Source organism: Rhyacophila brunnea, unplaced genomic scaffold, assembly GCF_057557595.1.
Source record: "Rhyacophila brunnea isolate RB1 unplaced genomic scaffold, BYU_Rbru_1.0 scaffold_7, whole genome shotgun sequence".
NCBI classification, from domain to species: Eukaryota; Metazoa; Arthropoda; class Insecta; order Trichoptera; family Rhyacophilidae; genus Rhyacophila; species Rhyacophila brunnea.
The window spans coordinates 9,270,095-9,295,976 of record NW_028233339.1 but is presented as its reverse complement, the minus strand read 5'-3'; the positions used below and the strand labels follow the sequence as shown (position 1 = coordinate 9,295,976).

The 25,882-nt window shown below is 33.4% G+C and overlaps 1 protein-coding gene across 3 annotated transcripts in view; it reads right to left on the bottom strand.

The window, feature by feature from the left end:
* The window catches only part of LOC147064444 (leucine-rich repeat flightless-interacting protein 2), a 69,034-nt gene extending 46,302 nt beyond the window's left edge, over positions 1-22,732 (bottom strand). The window contains exons 1-2 of one of the 3 annotated variants that reach the window (XM_085957995.1): positions 22,373-22,732; positions 20,154-20,262 (exon numbers count right to left, since the gene is read on the bottom strand). In XM_085957995.1, coding sequence (XP_085814121.1) covers positions 20,154-20,234 — 81 coding nt within the window. In that variant the 5' untranslated portion in view covers positions 20,235-20,262; positions 22,373-22,732. The other 2 variants (XM_085957996.1, XM_085957994.1) reach the window with 2 other exon arrangements.
* Positions 22,733-25,882: the final 3,150 nt, after the last annotated feature.

Sequence of the window (25,882 nt, the reverse complement as noted above, 5' to 3'; positions counted from 1 at the left end):
AAAATAATGCGGATTGGTTGCGAAAATGACTTGTCCAGTGACGTCCCTAGACAAAATGCCGCCCCTAGGCAGCGTCAAAATGCCGCCCCATTTTTTTTATCATCCTTTCATTACTCCAATATCTAAGAAATGTGTTGTATGAAGCATGGCTCCCGTATCCTGAAGCGGGCCCCCAGGATAGGATCTTTGGCAGCCCCCCTACCTATCGCTAAGGATAAAGGCAGTGTGACGCTCTACAGTAATGTTTTCCAAATGGTGTACGCGTTAAAATTGATGTGTATATTTAGTGTTTTTTGTATATTTTAATACACCCATTTGAATTATGGAGTTTTTAAGTATCGCTACACAATTTTAAATTGTATCGTACAACCACATAATTATAAATATTAATAATATTGAAGAAAATAGCGCCGCAGGCGAATTTTTTGCTATTAGAGCGAATTTGAGATATGTGTTTATTTCACTTATCGAGCCCGGGACCCAGGCTAGAGCCCTGTCAGCCCCCTCTTATGGGGGGCATGGTATGGATGGATACATTACTAACAAAATATATACCTACCACTAAGCTGAATCATAAAAAAATAAACTTAGATATTAATAAATAAATTATCAAATAAATATAATATTAGTTAAACACTTACCCAAATCACCAGAGTCTGAGATGCCATTTGGTTGATACCTATGTCTGACACATTTGGTCTGTACCATTTAGTAATACCTACGCAGACGTAATATTTTTACACCATTTTTTCTATGCCATTATTGTACCCTACAATATGTAAACACAATAATTTTCCTCGTTATTTTTTTAATATAAACCTAATTTTAATCATAAATATACTATTAATTAATAGTCTCAACACTCAACCGTTGATGATTGAAATAAAATACCCAAATCCACACTATTATCAACACAAAATATGTTTACAAAAAATGACTTAAAGAAGATATTGTTATTCACAGCACGATAAATACGATATAATCTAGATAGGTACCTACTAGTGTACATTTTTATTACAATTAGCTGGTACTTAATAATATAGTATGCACGAATACTAATTGATTATGACTTATGACTTGTTATGACAAATGTCAATGGATTAATAATCATTATGAATATCTATTTTGCAATAGACATCCAGCAACTTTAAAATCTCGGGAGTGACTAGCAAAATTATTTGGATAAATTAAAAAATACGGAGGTATGTACCTACCTATAAATCTCTACCATAATGTTCCTTGTTTCGTCACCAACGTTGAAATCTATATAGGTAGTATTATTTTGTTTCAATACCTACCTACGTCGCTTGTTCGGCGCCAGCTATGGCGCGACGGCTTTTGCGCGTATACCTACATAATATCACTGTTATGAAAGGAACTCTTTAATCTGAGCAAATGACATTATATTATTATATTATTTATGAGTATTATGACTGATTTATTGTGGTTTTTTGGTGTTTTACATTTATCATTTATAATGTGTCTACGTAGCAAGAGTAGTAAAAATATTTTTTATTGTCATTTGTATACGAAACCGAGCAGTCAAAAATAAAACAAAAATTCCTCGCGAAGCGTGGTGACATCATACTAAAATATAGTAAGTACTGGATAAAAAAAACATCCGGAAAAAAACATCTCCAACGCTCTGGTTATAATATAACTAATATAGGTAGCTATTTCTATATAATACCAAATAATTCTACTCGATTTGCCGCCCTTCGAGTATCTGCCGCCCCCAAGCGACGCTCAATCTGCCTACCCCCACGGGACGTCACTGGACTTGTCAGCTAAACATGAAAGACAGAAATAAATAAAACATGAAAATTCCAAACGTCAAAAACCGCCAAGAAGTGTGGAGTCCTTTCTTTTGGGCGGGAGGGAAAATCACAAATAATAAAAAGAATAAAACGAGGTGAATAGACGACGCGAGATGTCACTGGGAGTGTCCCGAAATAACGGCCGGTGCACCGCGGCGCGGCGGCTGCATAACTCGCTATTTCAGGTATCAAAATAGGAGGCCCGTGACCGAGTCATGGCCTGTACAATCAACATACGCCAGTTTCTCGTCAATTTTATTAAAATATGTATTTTGTAACTTGATGTTCTTTACTATCTTGTTTCAACAGCAGCTTTCAGAAGGAAGACAATTTTTAAAAAAAATGACAAGCTGTCTAAAATTTAGAACACAATAAACAGAACAAATTTTTGCTCAACTCTTCAAGCACGAACAGAAACCTGAGAACCCAATATTATGTGGTGTTAATCTAAGCTCGTCTGTATTTTAGAATTTTGAAATTATAGAAACCAAACTTTTGAATAACAATGGGGTTCTAACGAATTAATCAAAAATTTTAACGAAACGACGTAGCAACCAGCGAGGTCACAATATAATAATATGTAGGTATGTGGTTTTCTGTTGGCCAGGGTGTTTATGCGATTGTTTCACTTCGACTGCTACGCTACTGTGCCTCATCGCCTGGTGTAGTGATAAAAAGAATATTAAATTATGTAATTTAGTATTATATTATATTTCTTTTTTAAAAAGAAAACAAGAGAGAAGAGCTGGAAAAAAGGGTGAAATGATGGCTCGTGAGATGGTATGGATTCCAATAAAAATAAGCATGACGTTCAAAAAAATCCTCAACGCAATCAATAAATTAATATAGGTACTCATATAAAACGCAAGACATAGTAATATTGTGTCAATCTATAAGTAATTTCAATAATACAATATACCAGAGGTAATCAAAGTGTACGCCTCGGCACCCAGGGCCAGCGCAGGATATTCGGAATATTTATAGGCAATTGTATTTCAATCATGAATAATTATTGAACGATTGCACATATTATATCAACGAGTTGAACATCAAAATAAATTATATATAATGACATCGTTGAATAAGTTTACCCATTTTACCACGTTTTTCTTAGCACGTATTCATGTTTGTCCGGTGGTTGTTTATCCAATACAAATCTTGCAATCGATTTTTAACTAACTTCCCGACTAGCTGGACATTTGAAACTTTTAGAATATATCTGAACACGATGCCAATATGCAGTAGAATTGAATTCATTTTCGGTTAATTCTATTTTGTATGAAAGGTTATTTCGGAAGAAATCCGTAATCTAATCCACTATTATTGGTTGCTGAGGGGGTGGTCCTAGCAACTAAATTATTAATATATAGGTACGTGCGTAACTATGGAAATCAAAATGACATTTCAGTATTCTATAATTTGTTTGTTTGTTGCAATAATAGTAAAAAAAAAAATGATTTGTTGACAATTGCTTTATTTGTCCTAAATTATTAATACATACAATTGAAGTTTATATGATTCAACAGAAAATTTGAAAACGTGTTAAGTATATAAAAAGTTCTTTTTATCTTGTAATTATTTAAAATGCAACTGATCGAAAATAAAACATGCATTCGTGGGCACTGTGTTTTAAGTTTAAGACGAATTTTCCGCATTATCCATTGACATCGGGAGCTTTCCCCTATTTACTTGCAATGAATGATTAAAATAGTGAACTATTCACTTCCACGACTCACTCAGTGCACGATATTGTTTGCACAAGCGCGGGAAACGGCCAATTGACCCGAAATAGCGACAGATATTTTGTCAGCGCGAATAATGAAGGCAAGTAGGTGACCAAAAACAAAATAACGAATCGTTAACCTTACGTTTCATGCACCAGTGAACTGGTCAATGACAAGTTAAATTAGGATCAATGGTATTGGACTTATTTTTCTGCATAAAATATTATCGAATTTCCTCGGTTTGATAATGTAAAACTGTTTTTTAGAAATGGGAACATTGATTTTACTTCTATAGGGACTAGCATCTTTTCAAATAAAATTTAAGAACACGTTGCCGTAAATTAGTAATAATTTGTTGCGTGAGAGGGTGTGCTATCGGAACAGAAATAGGAAAATCTGATTTACATACTGAATAAATAACACGCAGAACCCTAGCACGTAACGTAAGCAAAATAATTATTTATGAGGCTTCGTGATATTCAATCCATAATTTCCGTGGACGTTTGGGGTTACATTAAACGGTAACAAACGAGGTTTTCGAGCGTTCGAATTTCTAAAGTCTAATCCAATCCATGACCCAATGTCCGTGAACAAATGACATTATTTGTAAAACAAACTGTTTACGAACATTTAAAAATGTATTTCGCGGCGGATTAACAAAAAATAATTACAAGATAAAAAGTACTCTTTATATACGTTTTTAAATTTTCTGTTGAATCATACAAACTTGACTTGACTAGCTTAAACGACCAAAAAAAATTTTATTTGATAGAGATAATATCTACTGAAATGTAATTTTGACATTCATATTGATTTCCATAGTAACGCACGTATATATTAATAATTTAGTTGCTAGGACCCCAGACCCCTAGCAGTCTTCTTCTTTAGTGTTTCATCGGAAGTAGCGACGCATGGTATGGTGGAAAGTTGTTTTAAACTGTTCAAACTACATCAATTTAACCTAATATTTCCAGGTGTATAAAATGATTGTATACGGACAATTATTGTGTTGGGCCAGATATTTTTGGTCTGGACTAAGCATAACAAAATATACAACATACAAGCACTTTTTCAATATCTATTAATAGTACCGACTACACGACAAAATGTTATGGCACCCCGTAACTACAACTCGTTGAATAAGGCAATAGTGTTTTATATTTATTTTTATTTCATTGTTTCCCATAATTTTGGGACAAGTCTTTTATTATGGATGAATGATATGAAGTACATCGGCGTGTCCTACTTCTTAAATTTTAATTATTGGCAGATGCTACTAAATATTGACCAATAGCGCCAAATCAATAATGAATTCATATTGGATTTATAGCAAACATTTTTTTTAATTCAGCATCGTGTTTGGATTTCAGTCAATTCATAATATAGATTTCTTTGGAATCCAGAAATACAATAAACAAACATGCGGCGCTTGTAATAAACATCCAAAATGGAGCAGCTGTAAATATGTTATATTTAGTTGTATGCAGGGCCCAAAACTAATATCGTTAAAATGATGAAACGAATCTTCCTATCCCTGCGATTAACGCAAGATTACAATATAGTGATACTCAACATTTAGACAATTATTGTCCAAAAATTATAATAAAACTAAATGAAAAATACAGACAATTTTATCTAGGTTTAATAATTAGAAATTTAAAAAATAAACTGTCTTATTTATTAAATTATTTAGAAACCTATAGGTATTTACCACGGTCGAAATGACAAAATAATTACAAGATAAAAAGAACTTTTTATATACAACGTTTTAAAATTTTCTGTTGAATCATATAAACTTGACTTGACTAGCTTAAACGATCAAAAAAATTGTACTTGATAGAAATACTGAATAAACATAGAATACTGAAATGTCATTTTGACATTTCATATTGATTTCCATAGTAACGCACGTATATATTAATAATTTAGTTGCTAGGACCCCAGACCCCTAGCAACCAATAATAGTGTTTTACTTTTTACGGATTTCTTCCGAAATAACTTTTCATACAAAACAGAATTACTTAACTGAAAATGAAGTCAATTCTACTTAAAGATGGCTAAAAGAATGCATTGGCATCGTGTTCTGAAAATATATTCCAATAGTTTCAAATGTCTAGCTAGTCGGGAAGTTAGTTAAAAATCGACTGCAAGATAAACTGGATAAACAACCACCGGACAAACAAGAATACGAGCTTATAAAAACGTTGTAAAATGATGGACGATGTGATGTCCGTATATTTATTTAGTAATTGTATATAGAAACGCAATGCAGTTCAGCGCATCTATTCTATACACAAGGCTGCTATCTAAAGTGCTATGTTTTAACAGCACCTCTCTTGGCACGTTAACTATTAGACTGAGATAAGACAGTTTTGATGGCTAACTTATTTTAACAAATTATAATACATAAATATGATAAAATATCCTCGATAGCCGCCGAAAGCAGCCTTGTGTATAGAATAGATGCGCGAAACCATTTACGAAAAGTGTGCGCAGGCGAAAAAGAACTCATTATTAGTATGTTCTTATAATTATTGAGCCACTATCGCCAACACCTATGTTAGAATTATTCTTCTCTGTATATGCATCTAGAGCAGCGATTCTTACGTGAAATTTAACTGTGGCCGGACAATTAGCATTGACAGTTCTATGGAAACGTCTGGTGGCCGCACCAAATGAGTGATTGAATTGTGATTGAAAAAATTAAAGCTAATTTTTATTTACTAAAAAATGGATCAATTCATTTATAAACAAGTCCATTTAATAAAAGACATTTGAACATTTTAGTACATACCTATATATTTGTTGAAAAATAATGCAAATGAAAATTCCTCAATACTCCTTTTTTCCAATGCGAGCCGCATGGCTGTTTCAAAGTTTACATCTGGCAACTAGCTTCGATATTTGTTTTTTATGAAGTGCATTACACTGAATGATCTTTCACAGTATACAGTAGTAGGAAAAATCAACTTGAATTGACTTGATTCTTGGTCAACGTATAACTTCGACCAAAATTAGTCAGCCGTGGTATTATTAACATGATTTTTAAGTACTTGGTCATGACTCATTTCCAATAACGCATATTTAACGTTAGTCCAGTTAATTAAATTAAATACTGCAAATGATGTTGGTGGCCGCAGCAAAATCCTCTGGTGGCCGCACATGAGAACCACTGATCTAGAGTGGAAATGAGATCCCCGGATGATGATGATGATAATCAAAAGATTTTTTTTTCCAAAATAGGTATAACTTATTTTTGCATGCTCTGTGAGGGAAGTTCGAGTTGGTCACCACTTATATAAAAGGGGATCTCTCGGTATATAAACGCGATGTATTGCCGGGCTGTGTCTATTATTGGATTTAACTTGTAAGCACTACCGCCCAGCATTTCCTGGTTAAATCTAGCGAAGTGGTTTTTAACTATGTACCAGCACTGAAACAATAATGATGATGCTGTCACAATTCCGCTTGGACCCATTAAATAATGAAAATACTCCATTATGTAACATTGTAATCAACCCAAATAAAAAGAAGGGGACACATGACAATCATAATAGTAAAACAATTATACGGGGGATGACTCCAAGAATTAATTAAGTATAATTATTGACCATTATGAAATTACACTTACGAATTAATCACATGATATGAGATGTCGTTTTATATCCGCGGAACAGTTCATTTTTTCATTCGAGTATTTTTATCGAATAATAAAACATGTAACAAATCTAAGGTTAAGTTTAACTTAGGAAAGCGTTGGAAGACTGGAAGAACACTTTCGTCTCATCACGCACCTAATTATTAAATGTAACAAACTATTGTTTACGAAATACGTACCTATACTGATTTACCATTCTCATTATTATTCATATTCACACCATTCATATTATAAGTACTTAGGTAAATTATAATAATATATTCTATAAATGTATTCTTTTAATAATATGCAAACTGAATGAATTTTATTTGAAATTATAATAACCCTTTGGTAATATTACCATTTTTTTTATATATTTCATAGATATACATAGGTGGTTATATTTACTAAAACAAACACCGACGCAATTTAAAACGTTAATAACAATAACGTCATCATTATAAATTGTATGGTCACTCACAACACAAACTATGTAATATTTTATGATGAAAACATTAAAAATAGATATATAACCTCACAGGTATATTATTTATAATTTGCGTCGCAGGAAAATACCAAACAAGAGAAATTCTCACAAGTTCTGCGCTTAATCAATATGGCTTTTAATTAAGCACAGAACCTCATATCAAAACGGTTTTCGTGACATAATCCGATCGATTTGAAGTTTTGGCATACACTCACAGCGGTAATACCAAGTGAGTGTTGCATATCAACATTTATAATTGATCTTCTACGAAGAGTGTAACTATGATATTTACGCATTGGATGCACTAATCTTATTTCAATCGGTGCGAATATTTGGCTGACATTGATAGAGTTGTGCAATGGTAAATTTGGTGTGAAAATCGGTGCCATGCTGTCCACTGCGATCCCAACATAGCCAGTAACACGCTTGTCAGGTGTAATAATACGATAATATTGTCGCACAAACAAAATTCCTCCACAATTTCCACGAAGGAAGCCATGTTTCGAATTGTCGTTCAGCAAAACAATTAATTAAGGCACAGGGTAGTTTTTTTTTTTTTTTTTTTAGAATTATTAATAACCATGTCCTTGCTTTTTCGTACAAGGTGGTTGTTAGTAATTTGAACAATCACAAACACCCAGGCTTTGAGAAAAACACATACATGTTTTTGTCATGACCGGGAATCGAACCCAGGAACTCTCGGGTGGAAGGCGAGCGCCTTACCCACTGCACCACGAGAGGCACAGGGTAGTTGAAATGAAGACGTTTATTAATTTTTACCATACCACCAGTTTCTTAAGTTGCAGAATAATAAAATTAAAGAAGTTAGGTTTGTTAGTATAGTTGTCTTTGGTATTTGGACAGGGAAGTTATTTATCGTATATGATAGAATTATATTGATACTTTGTCCGACAATGGAGGTGTCAAAAATAAAAGACAGTTTTGACAGGCTGGCAGTTGTATCTTTTCAAAAATAAAACATTTCTTTTCGCATTCCATGTGGCGTCCTAACGTATCTAAAAAGCTGTAGTTTTTTTATGTCAAGCATCTTGACTCTCGGAGAACTAATGTTCATTAGTAACATTAGGCATTTCTGATTAATTTTTTAATTAACGTGTTATTTGCATTTGAAAATCGATTAGCAAAAACACAAATTTGTGCGTCCCGTAATCATTGAAAATAAACGGAACTTTAATCAACATTGACGAATATCTCCATTCTTCACCGAACATTTAATATCTAGTACTTACTATGATCATGGCCCCCACTCCTAACACGCCCCCCCCCCCCGGCCAGGATCTACGATGGGCCCTCCTACCTATCGCTAAGTTTAATGGCATGTGACGCACAACAGTAGCGTTTTCAAAATTGTGTTTGAGGTAAAAGTAAGTGTAGTATGTAATGCATGTAGTTTTAATTCATCTACTTGAATTATGAAATTGTCGAGGATCAACACAAAACACTCAAATTGCATCTTACAACCTCATTTTTTAAATGTTAATGTCCCTTTCGTGAAATGGCGACTTTTTTACTATTAGAGTAAATTTGTGACGTGTGTTTATCTCACATATCTGATCGACCCGCCATGCCCCCTCCCCCCTGAGCCCGGGCCCCTAGGCTAGAGCCCTGTCAGCCCCCCACACCCTTGTGGGGGCCATGACTATGATGGTATACTGTATCTGTATAAAAATAGCTAAGACTAAACTATTATACGAAAAGTCTTGAAACAGAGTCCTCCCATAGACGAACAATATTCTCCGAATTTCTTTGGCGGTTGATGTATGTAGATGTGCATTCTTACCGGCCGATATCCACCTTCTTGAAGCGCCATTGTGTCTTCGACGGGAGCAAAGATGAGCGGCGCCTCCGCAAGGCAGTCGGAGAGGGAGGGCGCCGACGGGGACCAGCGGGGGCCTCCCACAAACTGAGGCGTCACCCCCACGATCATGGCGAATGCCATTTTAACCATCGTCAGTGATTAATGATTGAATTATTGACAATACAACACTTGCAAGCCAAATCGTTGTGTGTATTCTGTGACTGTCGCGCGCGAAATGTTAGCGTTTGATAATATGGTTTTCCACTCTATGTTGCTTCGTGCTTATCAAATTGAACACACACACTGCAAATTAGCACATCCTCAAAGATAAAAAATGACAAATGAACGAATAATTCCAATAATTCACCCACTCGTATGGCGACGTAATAACAACTATGAAATGATTTTAAAAATCAATGCCTGGAAGTGTATTAAATACAGATTATTGATTTAAAATTGGTCGAATATAACCAGAAACCGATGAAATTCAATAATATAATAAACACAAGTTTACGATACGACACCAAATGTATATAACGTTATTTCACCAAACTAAATTCAAACGGCTTTATGTAAATTTCATAGACAAATATTAAAAAACAGTAATTCTATGAATGTCAAACGGTTGTAAAACGAAAAATTCGAATACACAGCACGATCAAAAGAATCAAATTGGCACTGTCGACCGGTTCACTCGTCCAAACTATCAACACCTTGCGACGCCGGCGTCTAACGATTGACTCCAGCGGGCTCCAGTCAAACAGCTGCCGGATGGATAGGTAAAATACTCTCGCTGGAAGCGGAAGACGAGCGAGGGTGGGGCGCCGAAACGCCGCCGGTTATTCCAGCCGGTGGGGAAGGGTCGCAGGGCAAGTGGCAGGACGCTTCGGAGATGCGTCGCGACGCTTCATTTGCGGCGCCGGAAAAACCGGCGCGGTTGACGAACGAGCTTTCGGCTGCGCGGGGACACGTGTTGTATGGGTTCTGACACGTGTCTCGCAACGCGCTTTAATCATTAATATACTTACACCGAATATTTACGTATAATATTTACTATTATTAGCATTCAACAGAAGCTGGCTTTCAAATTTAAATATTATGTTAAAATTAATATGACATATTTTATTTCCCATTTCAGGTTCGCTGTTTACACCTGTTGAATCGATGCTAATAATGAGTTATAAATTGATAGTGCAAAGTATTTTATAAGTATCTAGTTGCTACCTACCTACATAGTATAATAAAATGCACAATATCTATTGTGTAATTGTTTCTATTTTTTATTTTAACACAACATGCGAGCTTACCAAATGCAGGGTTCTAACCCACTTTGCCACTCGCCCATCGTCCAACACTCTTAATTGTTTAATTTGTCACATCGGGAAGTCCCTCAGGTAAGTTGAATACTTCAGAAAAGAAATCCAATAAAATATGTATGCATTTAAATCTTATTAGTTCGGTAGTTACCTATATATTATTATGTAGATGCACTTTATATTCATACGAAGCCGTATTCTATTAAAATCTACCATGCTACCACATGTATGCCAATTTACGTACTAACACTTACATCGCAGGTTTTCGTGTACAATAAAAAAAACCTGTTAAATGTATGTTAATTAAGAAAAAAATATAAGTATCAAAATATCAATGTCACTTAAATTTGCTAGTCAACTAATAAACAACTAAACGATACTTTTGCCAACCTGTTGCTAATATTGAAGACACGATATGTACGTAGATAACATAAGCTCGTAGTTGAAAATATACATACGTTATGTTGTAAGTATTAGGAATTGCAATACTCGAGAGATTTCTCAATCTCGGGATAAGTATATATTTTCAATCCCGAAGTTAGACAAAACAAGTAATGTTTTTTTCCAGCTTTTCTGGCGTAATATCACCAATATGAAAGTATGCTACGAGGGTGGGTCAATAATTCCTTAGAAAAAAGCATTAAAACAGGTTTTATTTTTGTATTTTTTTTTTTATTTCTCAACATAATTTTCTTGGAGCTCAATACACTTGGTTAGACGTTTCTCAATTTTTTTTAAACCGTCAGAAAAATAAGTTTTCGGAAGGTCCTCAAAATAAGCATTTGTCCGATCGATGACTTCTTCATTTGAAAAAAAAACGTTGTCCACTTAGCCATTTTTTTAAGTTTGGGAAAAGGAAAAAGTCACTGGGGGCTAAATCTGGCGAATACGGTGGGTGGTCGACCAATTCGAACTTCAATTCTTCAATTTTAGCCATTGATCGTAAACATGTGTGAACACGGGCATTGTCCTGATGAAAGAGGATTTTTTTCCTGTTTAAATGAGGCCGTTTTTCTTCAATTTTGTTTTTTAGCTGGTCCAATAAAGATGCATAATAATCCCCTGTTATTGTTTTTCCTTTTTCCAAATAGTCAACGAAAATAATTTCACGTGCATCCCAAAATACAGTAGCCATAACCTTACCAGCTGATTTTACGGTTTTCGCCTTCTTTGGACATGGTTTGCCTTCGCAATCCACTGCTTTGACTGTTCTTTCGTCTCGGGAGTATAGTGGTGTATCCATGTTTCATCTACAGTCACAAAGCGACGAAAAAATTCATCCGGATTGCGTTGCATGAGCGACAACAGGGCTTTAGAGGCCACCACCCTACTGCGTTTATTGTCGACTGTGAGCAAACGCGGCACCCATCTTGCAGAAATATTTTTCATGCCCAATTTGTCATGTAAAATAGAAATGACGCTATCTTTTGAGATCCCTGTAACCTCAATTATCTCACTCAACTTTAATCTTCGGTCACTTAACACCATATCGTGGATTTTATTGATCATTTCTGGTGTAGTCACCTCTACAGGACGTCCTGAGCGTGGTTCATCCTTTGTTGATGTACGACCACGTTTAAATTCATTTAACCAGTTATAAATAGTTGCAAGTGAAGAAGCAGATATGCCGTGAACTAAATCCAACTCATTTTTTATTTCCTTTGCTGTTAACCCTTTTATATTAAAATGTTTAATAACAACTCTAAACTCAATTTTCTCCATTTTCCATTTTTCCATTTTCCACAAGCAAATTTTTTTTTTAAATGTACGAGAAACACACAACAACCCGACCAATCTGATTGAAACTTCGCAGCATACTGAATCGGTAGTGCCGCTGCATGAAAACAAACCGCTTGCAGTACTAGTCGCGCCACCTGTCGGCTTTTCTAAGGACTTATTGACCCACCCTCGTATATAAAATACATACAAAACCAATACATTGAGTAGTACTTTATTCAAATGATTTATCGTGTATTAGTTGAGATGTCAGATGGCCATTCATACACTAAATTAGACATGTATCTACCGTTAAAAGAAATTTTTGTATTGAATACCTTGTCGATTTGTCCATTGCAAATTGCGGTATTCTTTATCTAATTTCTCATTGGCATTTCCCAGTGGTTAAGCTACAACATACGGCCGTAGCCATAATTTGACTAACGATAACTGAAGTAGGGAGTAAGAAGATCATGTAACGCGCATGTTTGAACAGGTACCGAACCGAAAAAAAATCGTATTTCGGCGTATTTCAAAACAATTCTACCTTATTCTTAGATCAATAATTATTATAAAACAATCATTATTCGTAGGATGTTTTATCACATTTGAATGGTCAAAGACATAGCTTATAATCAGTATCTTTAGAATTATCTTCTAATGTGGTGATCTTTCCCATTTTTTGATTAATAAAATGCTTAATTCTTGTCAAATTTGGGATCACAGAGATTGTAAATATATTTTTTTATCGTAGGATAATAAGACTTCAAAATTATATAAATAGATTTTCTACAACGTTTAAGGAATGTTCAGGCTAATGCTTTGAAAATACCATAAACTCTCCATGTTGACCTTCGTTGGGCATGTGGGCCCTTAAATAGTATTAATTCTATATGTACCGTGTTGAACACACGTTGTGTTCACATTTATGATTATTTTAATAATGATCTAATTAACAATTTAAGTGAATTGGATGTGATGTGATGTGACTTACAACCGACCAAGTATGCATGTATGTAATCATTAAATGCTGATTTCATTTTCATCAGATCTCGGAAGGAATTATTTTCACATAAAACTTCTACCTGTATAACTGTATGGTGGCGGACGCTCACAAAGGATTAATTTACGATGCAAGATTTTGAAGGGTCTAACATAGTATTAATTTAAGATCGATTTTATTTGAAGACAGTGAAGTCTTTCCACAAGTGATATACCTAATACAGGTGGTAGAGAAAAAAATGCGCACCATGTGATATCAATAACACATTTTTGTCAAAATCACCACATATGAGGTATTTAATATGCAGGGACGGTATTATAATATTATCTGTATCTTCAATTAATTTTGTGTTTCTGTTAACCTACATAAATTTAACGGACTTATTGGTAAACAGCGAAGTTCTTAGAATTTTATATTTGATTACTTTGCTTCAAATGTTCGTATAAATAAATACCCGTATTTTTTTATATTTTGTATCGGCCGACCGGTCCTAATAATGCGGAATAAGTAGGTACAATATGTTGTTTTATTTTAAAGTCTGTATCATTCAACCTGAATCAAACAAACGAAATGGAACCGTTTGGTTTGGGACCGTTTGGTAAATGTCCACGGAAACGCTTTTCTGACGACTAATTGGTGTTACCAGTACTTAAAATTAATTCATAACATATTAGTCTCTAAAACAGAAACATATTTATTGAAACGTCAACTTGTTATGAAATTTTAACCTCCTATCATTGTCTACAATAATACAAATTCATATTCATTCATTTTAAATGTACAAAATATAAAGAATGCTTCGTGAATAGGTAGCCATTTAGTTAATTTATAAGATTTATAGGTATGACAAGTTTTTAAAAATTACTTTTGATAAGAGCTTTTTATAATTGACCACTTGTTCATGTCGACAGTATGATTTTGTGACTTGTGAGATGACAATCGAACATATTAAATTGATAAAATTCGTTAGGTAGGTAATATAAAGATCATTCCTTGTTGATTTAACACAGTTTGTAGTTTAGAATCTCCATTACAAAATATAAATAAAATGAAAATAAATTCTTGGTCTGACATAATAATTGTAGTAATGATATTAAATCGAACTCTTTGCATAGAAAATATGGTTGGGTTTTGAGATAATAAGACCAAAAGCGGCTTCTTGTTCGCATATGGTTACTTATGAATAATAGGTATTGATTATTAATCTATAATATACATAATTCAAGTAAACTTCTATGGTGTAAATGTCTAACATATTAATATTATGAACACCTCACGATATATAAATGCCGAATAATGCTTATCAACACTTTGACAGATTGCCATTAGTCTATGGATCGTCCGAATCGGTTTGACGTTTCATGTCAAACCATTTCTGATGGTCCGAGAACGGTTTGATTTTCAATGATACACTGAACCAAACGTCAAATCTCAAACCATTTCCGGTCAACTTTCTACTCATACAATTTGTATGTATATTGTCTATGGTTTAATTTGATTTGTTTCGTTCAGGTTGAAAGAAACGAACCTTTAATTGATCAACGACATATTATATAAAGTATATATTTTTATAGGTATTTTTCTGAAATAAACACTTGCGACAGCAAATACCTACATACTATTTATTAATTTTCTACTCACGCAATTTCCTAATGACGAATCTCTACAAGTTAAAACGTTTCTTCGCGTGAGAACCATTAATAATAAGGTAAAATTTTCTAACGTTGCATGCCAAGTGCCCAAACTTAGACTCTCGGGGACGTTCCAGACGAAGCGCGAGACAGTTCGTGACCTGCGATACGATCGCCCCTTTATCGACTGCATCGTGCTCAAAAGATCGACCCTTGTACGAAAATATACTATTTCAAATAGTAGGTAATCAAAATAAAAGGTCGATAAATAATGCAAACGGGCAAAGAAGCTACTGAGATCAAATACAAGTAACCCCACCCCACCAGTGGCAAAGACTGAATGTTTGATGGAGGAAAATGACAGAACACATAGACAGATGCGTGCGAATTAACTACAATTATGTTCACTTTAGTTTACACAATAAATATTATTTCTAATTACACATTTCTGAACCTTTCTTATCTCTCCAGTGTGCGGCACTGGTTATGTGCATACAATTAATATGAGTTACGATTACAGGCAAGTAATTTCATAATATTTCAACTTTCGTTAGTTTCTGACGTTGTAATTTCATTACTTACGGATGGAATTATAAATAAATTCGTTTGTTTTTTAGAAGACAATGTAGACGTTAAATAATCGCTTAACAACAACATGCTTTCGTCACTGTTACATATTCATTGATTCACTCGTATGGCGGCAGGATGTGCTACATATTATTATAGTACTTATTAAATAATGAGTAATCTGCAGTGGCTAAGGCCCGTTTCAGACGGGACACCGGTGTCGCGCTCGATATAATATAGGAGGCCTTTGTATTCGAATAAAGAGGCCGTTGTATTATGTTTATGAACGCCCCAGAGCTAATGAGTCAACGCATAATTTCGCGTTATAAATTATAACATAAAACTGGCTGCGGTAATAAAAACAAGTGTATCGGCGGCTTGAGAATGTAGCGGCCGACGGAAAAGTGTCCGGACACGCGTTGACTCATTAGCTCTGGGGCGTTCATAAACATAATACAAAGGCCCCTTTATTCGAATACAAAGGCCTCCTATATTATATCGAGCGCGACACCGGTGCCCCTTCTGAAACGGGCCTAAGGCATAAAGCCCACCAAAAAAGCGCTCGGTGCGCTCACTACGGAGTAGGCCCCCTCCCACCCGCGCATTACCCTTCACCTATGTAATAAGGGGCCCAAGAAGCACAAAATAATTATTATTATCAGCGTCTCTCATAACAAAGCAATAAAAATATTATATTATTTCTCGGGGCTTGTAATTAATATTCACGATGACATCATTCTACCAGCGAAATATTGGACACGCAGCAAACTAAATAGTGGGTTCACTGTTATTAAATAATGGCTTCTCGCCCGTCTATCGACGACGCTTCGAGGAGCGTGATTTTGCCTGCCGTGTTCAATGAATGGACTACGTTGTATTTTCGTTAATTCGTATCGCTGAGAAGCCAAAAAAACGATGAATCATGGGGCACGCGGGCACAATGCGTCGTCAAATCCAGTATGCGCTGGCGTATTTGATTACGTTGTATTTTCGATGATTCACATAGAATATGCGCGAGCGCCCCGCAAGTCCGCTTTAGTGGACTTTATGCCTAAGACTCTAAATACTGAACGGTTTACTTTTACACTGTAACAAGATCAATGTTTCTTTTGATTATAGCGAGCGTATTATGTTAATATCAAAAGACAATGTATATCAGTGGCGAAAGGTGACTTTGTGAACATGGTAAGCTGTGGAGATCAGAGAAAAAGAACACATTTACGGGAAATAAGTAAATCATACGATATTACTATTGATGAATAGGTACACACTAATTATTATAACGACACACTAATTCGATGAAATTTCAATAACTAACTCACTGACGACATAAAATTGAGCGATGAGTTTAAATTGTGAAGTTATTTCCTACATACATACACACACAAAAATAATTAGATGAAATTATTTTTTATTTTTAAAAACAATCTATGTATATGTATCTATTTAAATTTATGTGATTAAATTTCAATAACTAACTCACTGACGACATAAAATTGAGCGATGAGTTTAAATTGTGAAGTTATTTCCTACATACATACACACACAAAAATAATTAGATGAAATTATTTTTTATTTTTAAAAACAATCTATGTATATGTATCTATCTATTTAAATTTATGTGATTGAATGCCATAGAAATTATTTTTTTGAATTATCTAATTAGGTACATATTAATTATTTCAATAATATATTATACGCAGATGTAGGCTTACGCAATAGAGCCTATCGTTTTGTAATGCCCAAGACATCCTTAGGTCACGTGACATAAAGTCCATACAGAAAAAAACATCACTTTTCCCGGAAAATAATTAAACAAATTTGTTAAAGACAGATGTCGCGCCGTGCCATAATGTTTTAAACTTATAACTGACGTGCTGTAATCTGTATTATTTATAATATATTCCTACTTTCTTACATATACGACCGTTGGCAAATTAAATTATTTGTATTTAATAAAGTGTACGTCAATATGCAATTGAAAATTATTTTTGTTAAGAAGGTAGGCTTTAAATAATCGCCTAGTATGGAGTCTTTGCCACTGATGTACATGGTATTTTTTTTTTTAACTATTTGAATATTTTTCTACGAATAAATTTGATTTATAACTTATAACATTACTGTAATTGAGCATGATAAAGATTTCATAAAATGAACTTGAACAAATATTTTTTAATTATTCCCATCCTATTAACCATGACATAACAATTGACAGACAAAAATATATCAAAACACAAGACAATCGACAACCCGGTTATGAAAACAAGAGACTAAGCTAACTGCCACATTACATATTATTTTTTTAATTATTAAAATCATTGAAAAAAATCATAAAAACTACACAGGTAGAGGGTGGAGAGGTTTTACCCAACTCTACAACTGACATGTTATTGTCTATGCTCATGTTTACAGCATAGACAATAGCGAGTCGGAAAAGACAGTTGTCTAGATAACTTCAATATATTTTTTTTTTCTGGTATTGCGGCTATGACAAAATCGCTTTGGAACGGTGTTGGTGTCATTTGAAAGTAATGATACCAACATTAAAGTGAGTCGCCTATAATGCCAGACACCATTCTATTTTTGTGTAAAATGGCAGAACATTAAATTTGAAAAAACTCAAGTAGGTAACTCTTAGGATTTGTATGAATCATCATTAATTAGCATAGCATAAAATACTTAAATTTTGAACCCACATTTTTAGTTTGCCACGCGAGTGCTTCAGCTACTGAGCTACGATCCAAGTAAGCTCTTCTGGATTCCATCCAATACATAGATCCACAGAACATATTGATAAGAAAATGCAAAGGTCAGTCGCCATAGAACATGACAATGCTGGTCATTTTGGTTTATGACTTAATGACGGGCAGGTCTTTGTCTGAATGTCCTAAAATATTATCAATATTGAATGCGCATTGCATTTACATAATTAATTATTTGTTTATAATTTATTTGACAAAAATTAATGTACATTATGATACAGAGGTAAATATTGAAAATAACATTATTTAACACTGGTTTTCATTAATCCCATATTTCTCCACACTCGTAATCCTAGCTTCTTACAACCACACCCAGAAGGTAGTGCACTTCCCATTATGTTTGTGTATTTATGTATTTTTTAAATCATGACATGTAATAACATTATTTTATTTAATTTAGAGATGGCGTCAGGATTACTCAAAATTTATGTTGTAACATAATTAATTGTATTTGGTAATATTTTTTTAATTTTAATTATTTTTTATTCAATATCGTATGTATATAAAATCTTGTGTAGGTATTGTATAAAAAAAAAATAACTCTGAAGTATTGGTACATTTTTAAATGAATATCGATGCATGTCAACAACAAGTTCATAGAATGGTAAACGGTGAACAGTATTCATCTATATTTAGAAGTTTATCTTGGCACCTCAAAAATAATATCTTGGTTTTTCCAGGACACTGTCAAATTAATGGATGCTGGATAATCTAATTAACATTGATGACTACCAATATGCCCGTCCACACGATTTTGTCCTATATTCTACCTATTATTACTTTTTATATAATAGAAAATAGTCTGTTTATATTAAGTATATTATGGAAAGATACCCCCCACATTTAAAGGTATAGCTAAAGATAATAAATTGAATTTAAAAAATACTGATTATATCAATTTAAATTATAAATATTTATATATCCTTCTTAATACTACAACAGGTCATGGGGCCCAATAACACTAGTGTAGTGAAATAGTAATGTAATAGTAGAAGTGAAACAATCAAAAATATATTGTAATCTCATCGGAAATCTAGCCCAGAGCCCCTGGAAGAAAGGTTAGCGCCTTACACACGGGACTATACGAGGGATACAATGAAATATAGTGTTCAAATTACAATTTCACGCAAAAATAATTTAGTATTCTGTGTAATTTCTCCATATAATACATACATTTGATACAGAGATACCTTTAGACACACCAAAATATATTTTTAATTTGAAAGACATCTATGAAAAACTAGAAATAGAAGATATCCGTAGTATGCTGCTTATTTCATACATATTGTGAATATTTTACATATATTTTATCGATAACTCATTGCAAACCTCAAACAGGAAAATGAATAGTGATGATAAGAGTGCGACCATAGCGATTTAACAATGACTAAGCGCCCCGGGCCTTCATACAAAGTAATCCATCAGGCAGTCAGTTTTTCAAAGGACTGTCGCCTATTGTTTCTAGTCATAGCATTAACAAATCAAATGCTATAATATAAGATGGTAATTTAGAAAATGGGGTAACTTAAGATATTCAATTTGTTTGGTTGCCATATATATATCACGGGTCATTCTTGATTATGTAAGCAAATCTATCTAGTAAATCAGCGGTCATTGCTTTCCATCACATCACTGTGTACTACCCCGAGTTAAATTTGGAAGACATAGACTCACCTCCTTGGCAATCTGATCGAGGGCCTGATCTTCCGCAGACGCTTTCGTCTGCGTTCGCTGTCGCCGGCCGGAGGAATCCATCGTTGAGCCGTGATAACGCCCTCACACTCTGTCATAGGAAGAGACAATAACAAAACATGTAACGAAACGACACAATAACATAACATTCAATAGAGCAGAAAATCAAAATGACTCTCATATAGAAACGGGCACTTGTGGCATATTTAGTATTTAAACATAATATTTTAATTAATCATTTGAAACATGGCATTAAACCAAAACTTACCTTACCCCATAAAATATGCATCTACTATGTATATAGGTAGGTTGTCGTTTTGGTTTGTTTCAAGTTTCCAATGACAGAATAAACATATTCAAAAATCATTTAAACTTTCTGTACAACTTTTTACCGTTTATTATATTTTTATAAACAATTAAACAGCAAAAAAAAACCTCCACCTACCCTAAACCATTTGACGAAACAAAGTGTTAGTAATCAAAATAGATGTCTATAAAATGAAAGTATCGTCTGAAAATCGGCATGTGTTCATAATTAGAAGAATGTATAAAATCTCCTGGGTTATACAAACACATTGTGTATCATGGAATTGTTTATTTTTTGCTGAAACTTTTTTAGAGTAACACTATGAAGCACTGCTAATTTAAAGTAGGTTGAAATATTTCATGTATGTTATTCTGTACACTATGCTAACTGGAATAAAACAAGTGGTGTTAAAATTAACCCATTGACCCAATTAACGAATTGTGGGTAACTATTCTAGAATAACACCCTTACCAACATGATTATATTTGAATAATAAATAATAATTATAATAATCACTGAACGTAAAAACAAATAAAATATTTTATTGATTATATGTAGACAGGATTTATTCTTAGCGAATATAAGTTGAAAAACGGTCAAAAACCTTTAGTTTCCAAGGTTAAAAATTAACCAAAACAGAATACAACCTATTTATGTATGGGTCACAGTAGGTTATGTTAGATTTTGGTCTGTTTTTAGGTCTTAAATGACTGCAACCACAAAAATGGTACAGTGAACTGTAAACATACTACACTTTATTTAATACTGAATTAATAATATTAAAAAGATGTATCTAATAAGTAATAACATAAGTTGGATAATGTTTATTTTATCAATTGTTCAGTATAATGATTAACCTACTACTTAATTAACTCCTCTAAATATCATACTTTTAAATAATTACATCTTGAGTAGATACCATATTATAGAAGACATATAATCACAGAGAAATTTCTGTAGGTACAGGTATTATAGGTACTTAAGTAACTGTGGTAAATACCTACCTACTAATATTAAACATGAGATAAGTATATTATTTATAATATTGTAGATGTGGGCATATGTGTAAATTTGATTTTGATGATATCAATTAATAGTTCTCCACATACATATTCAATGTTAGCACATAATCACCTGTGACTGGAGTATATAGGTAGGTATAACACTATAAACTGTTTTAAAAATAACTCATTTTAATTACACTTGAACAGTAAATCCGTAAGCGACCTATAAAACGTTGTGAAAATTGTACAAATTTCTTTGTATGAGGTAGGCTGTTTAATCAGCTGTTTTGCAAGAAAATCATGGGAATTTTTATTTAGCACTCATCTAAAAAAATATGTAACAAGGTAAATTTACTAAATTTAATGTGAAATGCAACACCTATCATCAAAAATATAATAGAATGATACATTTTATTTAAAATATGTACTATTAACTGCTAGTAGGTCGGCTGTTAATTTACGATAAACAAGCAAAATACATATGTACGTAGCTGTCAAAAATTATATTAGTAAGCTATTTTGAGAAACTATATAAGTAAGTATGCATAGTAATTTAGGCCATATTATTCTAGGTTAGAGCTTTTTTACTAATTCATCTAGGATGTAACCATAAAATTACTATATTAATATTAGTTCAAGGCTAAAATAATACATTGTATGATAACATACTTACTTCAATAAGAGAAAGTGCGATGAATAAACTATCTTTTATAATGGAAAGACGGAAAATTATGTGCCACACATCACAATCCGAAGTAAAAAGCGGCGATAAACCTGTGATTAGCGTGGGAGATGTGAAAACGTTATTTGTGTTTTTGTGCCATTACCCGAATCAGCGGATGGGCACCTAGCCAATATGCTTTTCCTACACATTATGAAATCATACTCACACACAATAGCTCTGAATTGAATATATCACCACATCTTGTTCCGATTGCATGCACTCGATTGCAATTCGTAAATGCCTTCAGTCAAAGATGACATCAACTAATGGTGTGGAAAATTCGACCTTCATGTCAATAAAATCCGGCAAATCAGGGAAGACCGACACCATCGGACGGCAAATCAAATTTTGTGGAGTTATTTGTAAAAACATCAAAACAAGTGTCAGTAAAATGTAAACCTACATGGACGCAAATACTTTATTTTATCACAAAACACTTCTAATGTGATGATTTTCTTGTATATCTAAATAAATCGAGACATGTGCAATGCCGTCCGACATTATTAGGAACGATAAATTCACGGCCAACTGTAGAATCTGGTTCGAAAACATAAAAACGAGTATTAAATCGAATTGTGAGACATCGAACAAAAATAAAAAAGCGACCTCAAACAAACTCTTGTGCTAGTGCTGCCCTTAGATAAAAGTGGTCAATATTTGTGCAAATTCGACGCTGAAAGTTTCGGGCAGTAAAAATATTGATTTAGATTTAGGAATAATAATTTAATCCATATTTAATTATTATATAATTTTTAATTTTACCTATATATGCCATAACCAAATTAGTATTTATTGGAACATAATATAAAGTACTACCTATGCAAAGAGATTGGGTTCAAATGTTTAATCGGCAGATAATTGAATATACAGGAACATGAACAAGAATTTTATTAATTTGTGCCAAAGAGATTGGATTCTTCCCAGTCTTCAACCTCTTTATTTGTGCCGTATTTTCAATATGACATTAGGTACCTACCTACTTAGTCCTAATGCAACCAGAATAGGTACTGTACTATGTTAAATACATACTTTACCATGTTTGATCCTAAAATAATCATATTATTATGGGTCTCCACACTCTCCACATGCTCTCCACAGAGAAGAGGTAGGTAATATAAAAAATCTTTTTACGAGAAATTGATGTTAACCACTCGCTCAACCTAGGTCCATATTCTGGGTCCAAAACACATTGAAAAACAACATGTGAATTTGCCAGACCCGAGAATCGAACTCGGGACCCACGGCATAATTTAGTACCTACATTTGTTGACATATTATGTCAACAAATTTACTGAATCCAATAATAATAATATTATAGAGAAATGTTTTTTGTGATATGTTATGCTTTAGAAATCTATTTGAAGTAGGTCCCTACCTACCCACTGTACATTTGAAAAATATAATATATTGAACAGTGTTTCTAAACTGTTAATCACAAAAATTAATATGCATGCTTGGGTAAGAAAATAAATTAGATGGCAGAAAAATGTTAGATTTTTCGTCTCTATGAAGTATAAACTAGGTACCTAGGTACCAACTATTTTTTTTTAATGATATGTCAAAATTATTAACATTGTTATATAAGAAAATAGATCAAAGAAGAATAATTTATTGTTTTACAACGAATAAAATCAATGCAAGTAAGAAGTTTAGTCATAATTTTATTTTGTATCTAGAATTTAATTTAATTTATAAGATAGGTTTGAGGTACAAAACATCACCATGAAGATTTTCAAGCAAATCTGGTAGGTAGATATAATGAATGTTCTAGCTTTACTGTGAAACGTTTTAAAGTAAGCAGTTTGAGCGTCTAAAAACGCTAGATTTAACGCCATACGCCAGATACGATTTTTTCAAGCTAGTTGCCTATTCAAAAATGCTAGAAAACCGTTAAGTTGACAGCGCTGATAATGAATAATTTTACAGCTGAATTTTCAATTTGTATGTTGGCACGACGTCCAAACATTATCTATGGTCATAGTCCATGGTTTCGGCATCGGCGCTGCGAAATGTCAATTTGAACATTATTTTTGAAGTTTTTGGTGCATGGCATGTTGACACTGTTATAAATAAATATATCTAGGGTACCGCAATTATTATGGTTACTTTACCCTAATGGAGGTAACTTTACTCCAGAATAAAAAAATGTTTCAAACCCACCTCCCAATATGGTACTCAACTAAACAATAACCGAATATTAATAGTGCTTGTATTGAAAAAAATACAAGTTGAAATACATCGTATCTTATCTATGAATACATCCTTCCAACAGAATCAGGTAAAAATCCTCACATAATATGGCGAACGTTCAATCATTAATTTAAAGCAGTTATATTAAGCAGGGCATCGGAATTTCTCGAATTCTCCGTTATGTTTATGTGACAAACAAAAAACTTTTATTTTCTACACGTCCTATAATTTTTGCCGAAATACTATAATGGCTTGGACCGCGTACTATAATTCGATGACAAAAAGATAGCTAAAATTCAAAATGGCGACTGACAGATTACGATGACGGAGGACCAGTAAAAAGCACCATTATTTTTTTGGTCCAATTTCGAAGCTTATTCGGAAGCTTAGTGAATATTTTGTTCAAAGAATTACTAAAACAGCTGTTTTGTGGTTGCTTTATTCCTTGGAGTAGGTAATGAATGATTCTTCAAGAATATTTTAAACTTATATATGTTACACCGAATGTGCGAAATTGACTATTACATGAAATGGGCAAAATTTTAGCTAATTCATGTAATAGTCAAGCCTGTTGCCTTATTCATGAATTAGGTAAATTTTCTGCTGAGTACATGAATTCGCCAGGGTATGGAATTCTTGAACTGTCAACGTTTCAAAAGAAAAAGTAAATTTAATACGGATGGTTTTATTAGTTTTAATTGGACATAATATAATATTATTAGGTTAGGTTTTGTAATTCTGAATTAAATTATTCAACTGAATGTCCATTTTGAGGTTAGCTATCAAGTGTCAACAATCTATCACAAACATTCAATCGGCCATTGCACGTTTGATACCCAAGCACGAATCAAATCGCGAAAATACTTTTCAATAAAATTCTTCCGTTATCATATTATAGTTCTAGATTTTTTTTTGCGCATAGTAAATGGATATGAATGTCATTGTAGTTATTGATTGGTATATTTTTATATTATAATCAATGACATTTGACACATTTGTTTAGTTTGATTAGTTGCAAAAAACGCCACCGGAGCGCGATCATCTATTTTGACCATAGATAATATATGTACATTTTGACCAATGCATGAGCATTTGATACATTTAGTTTAGTTGCAAAAAATACCACCGTAGCGCTACTATCTAATTTATCCAATACATGAACTAAGCAGAAAAATTTCTGCCGAATTCACGCACTCTTCAGATATTTTGTCTAATTCATGAATAAGGCAACGGGCTTGCATTTTTCATGATATAGGCAAAATTTTGCCCATTTCATGTAATATTCAATTTCGCACATTCGGCGTAACATATACACAATTATTGTCACTGCTGAAGGTTCTTTGGTACAATTCAGTTATGGGGAAGGCAAACACATTTTGAAAATAGCCGATATACTGGATTATTTGTTAGTTTAGGTTAGGTTTTCATTCTTGAATTTTGCTAAAATCGGCCATGACAATTATCGCGGTTCCCGCCTGGCTTCCCC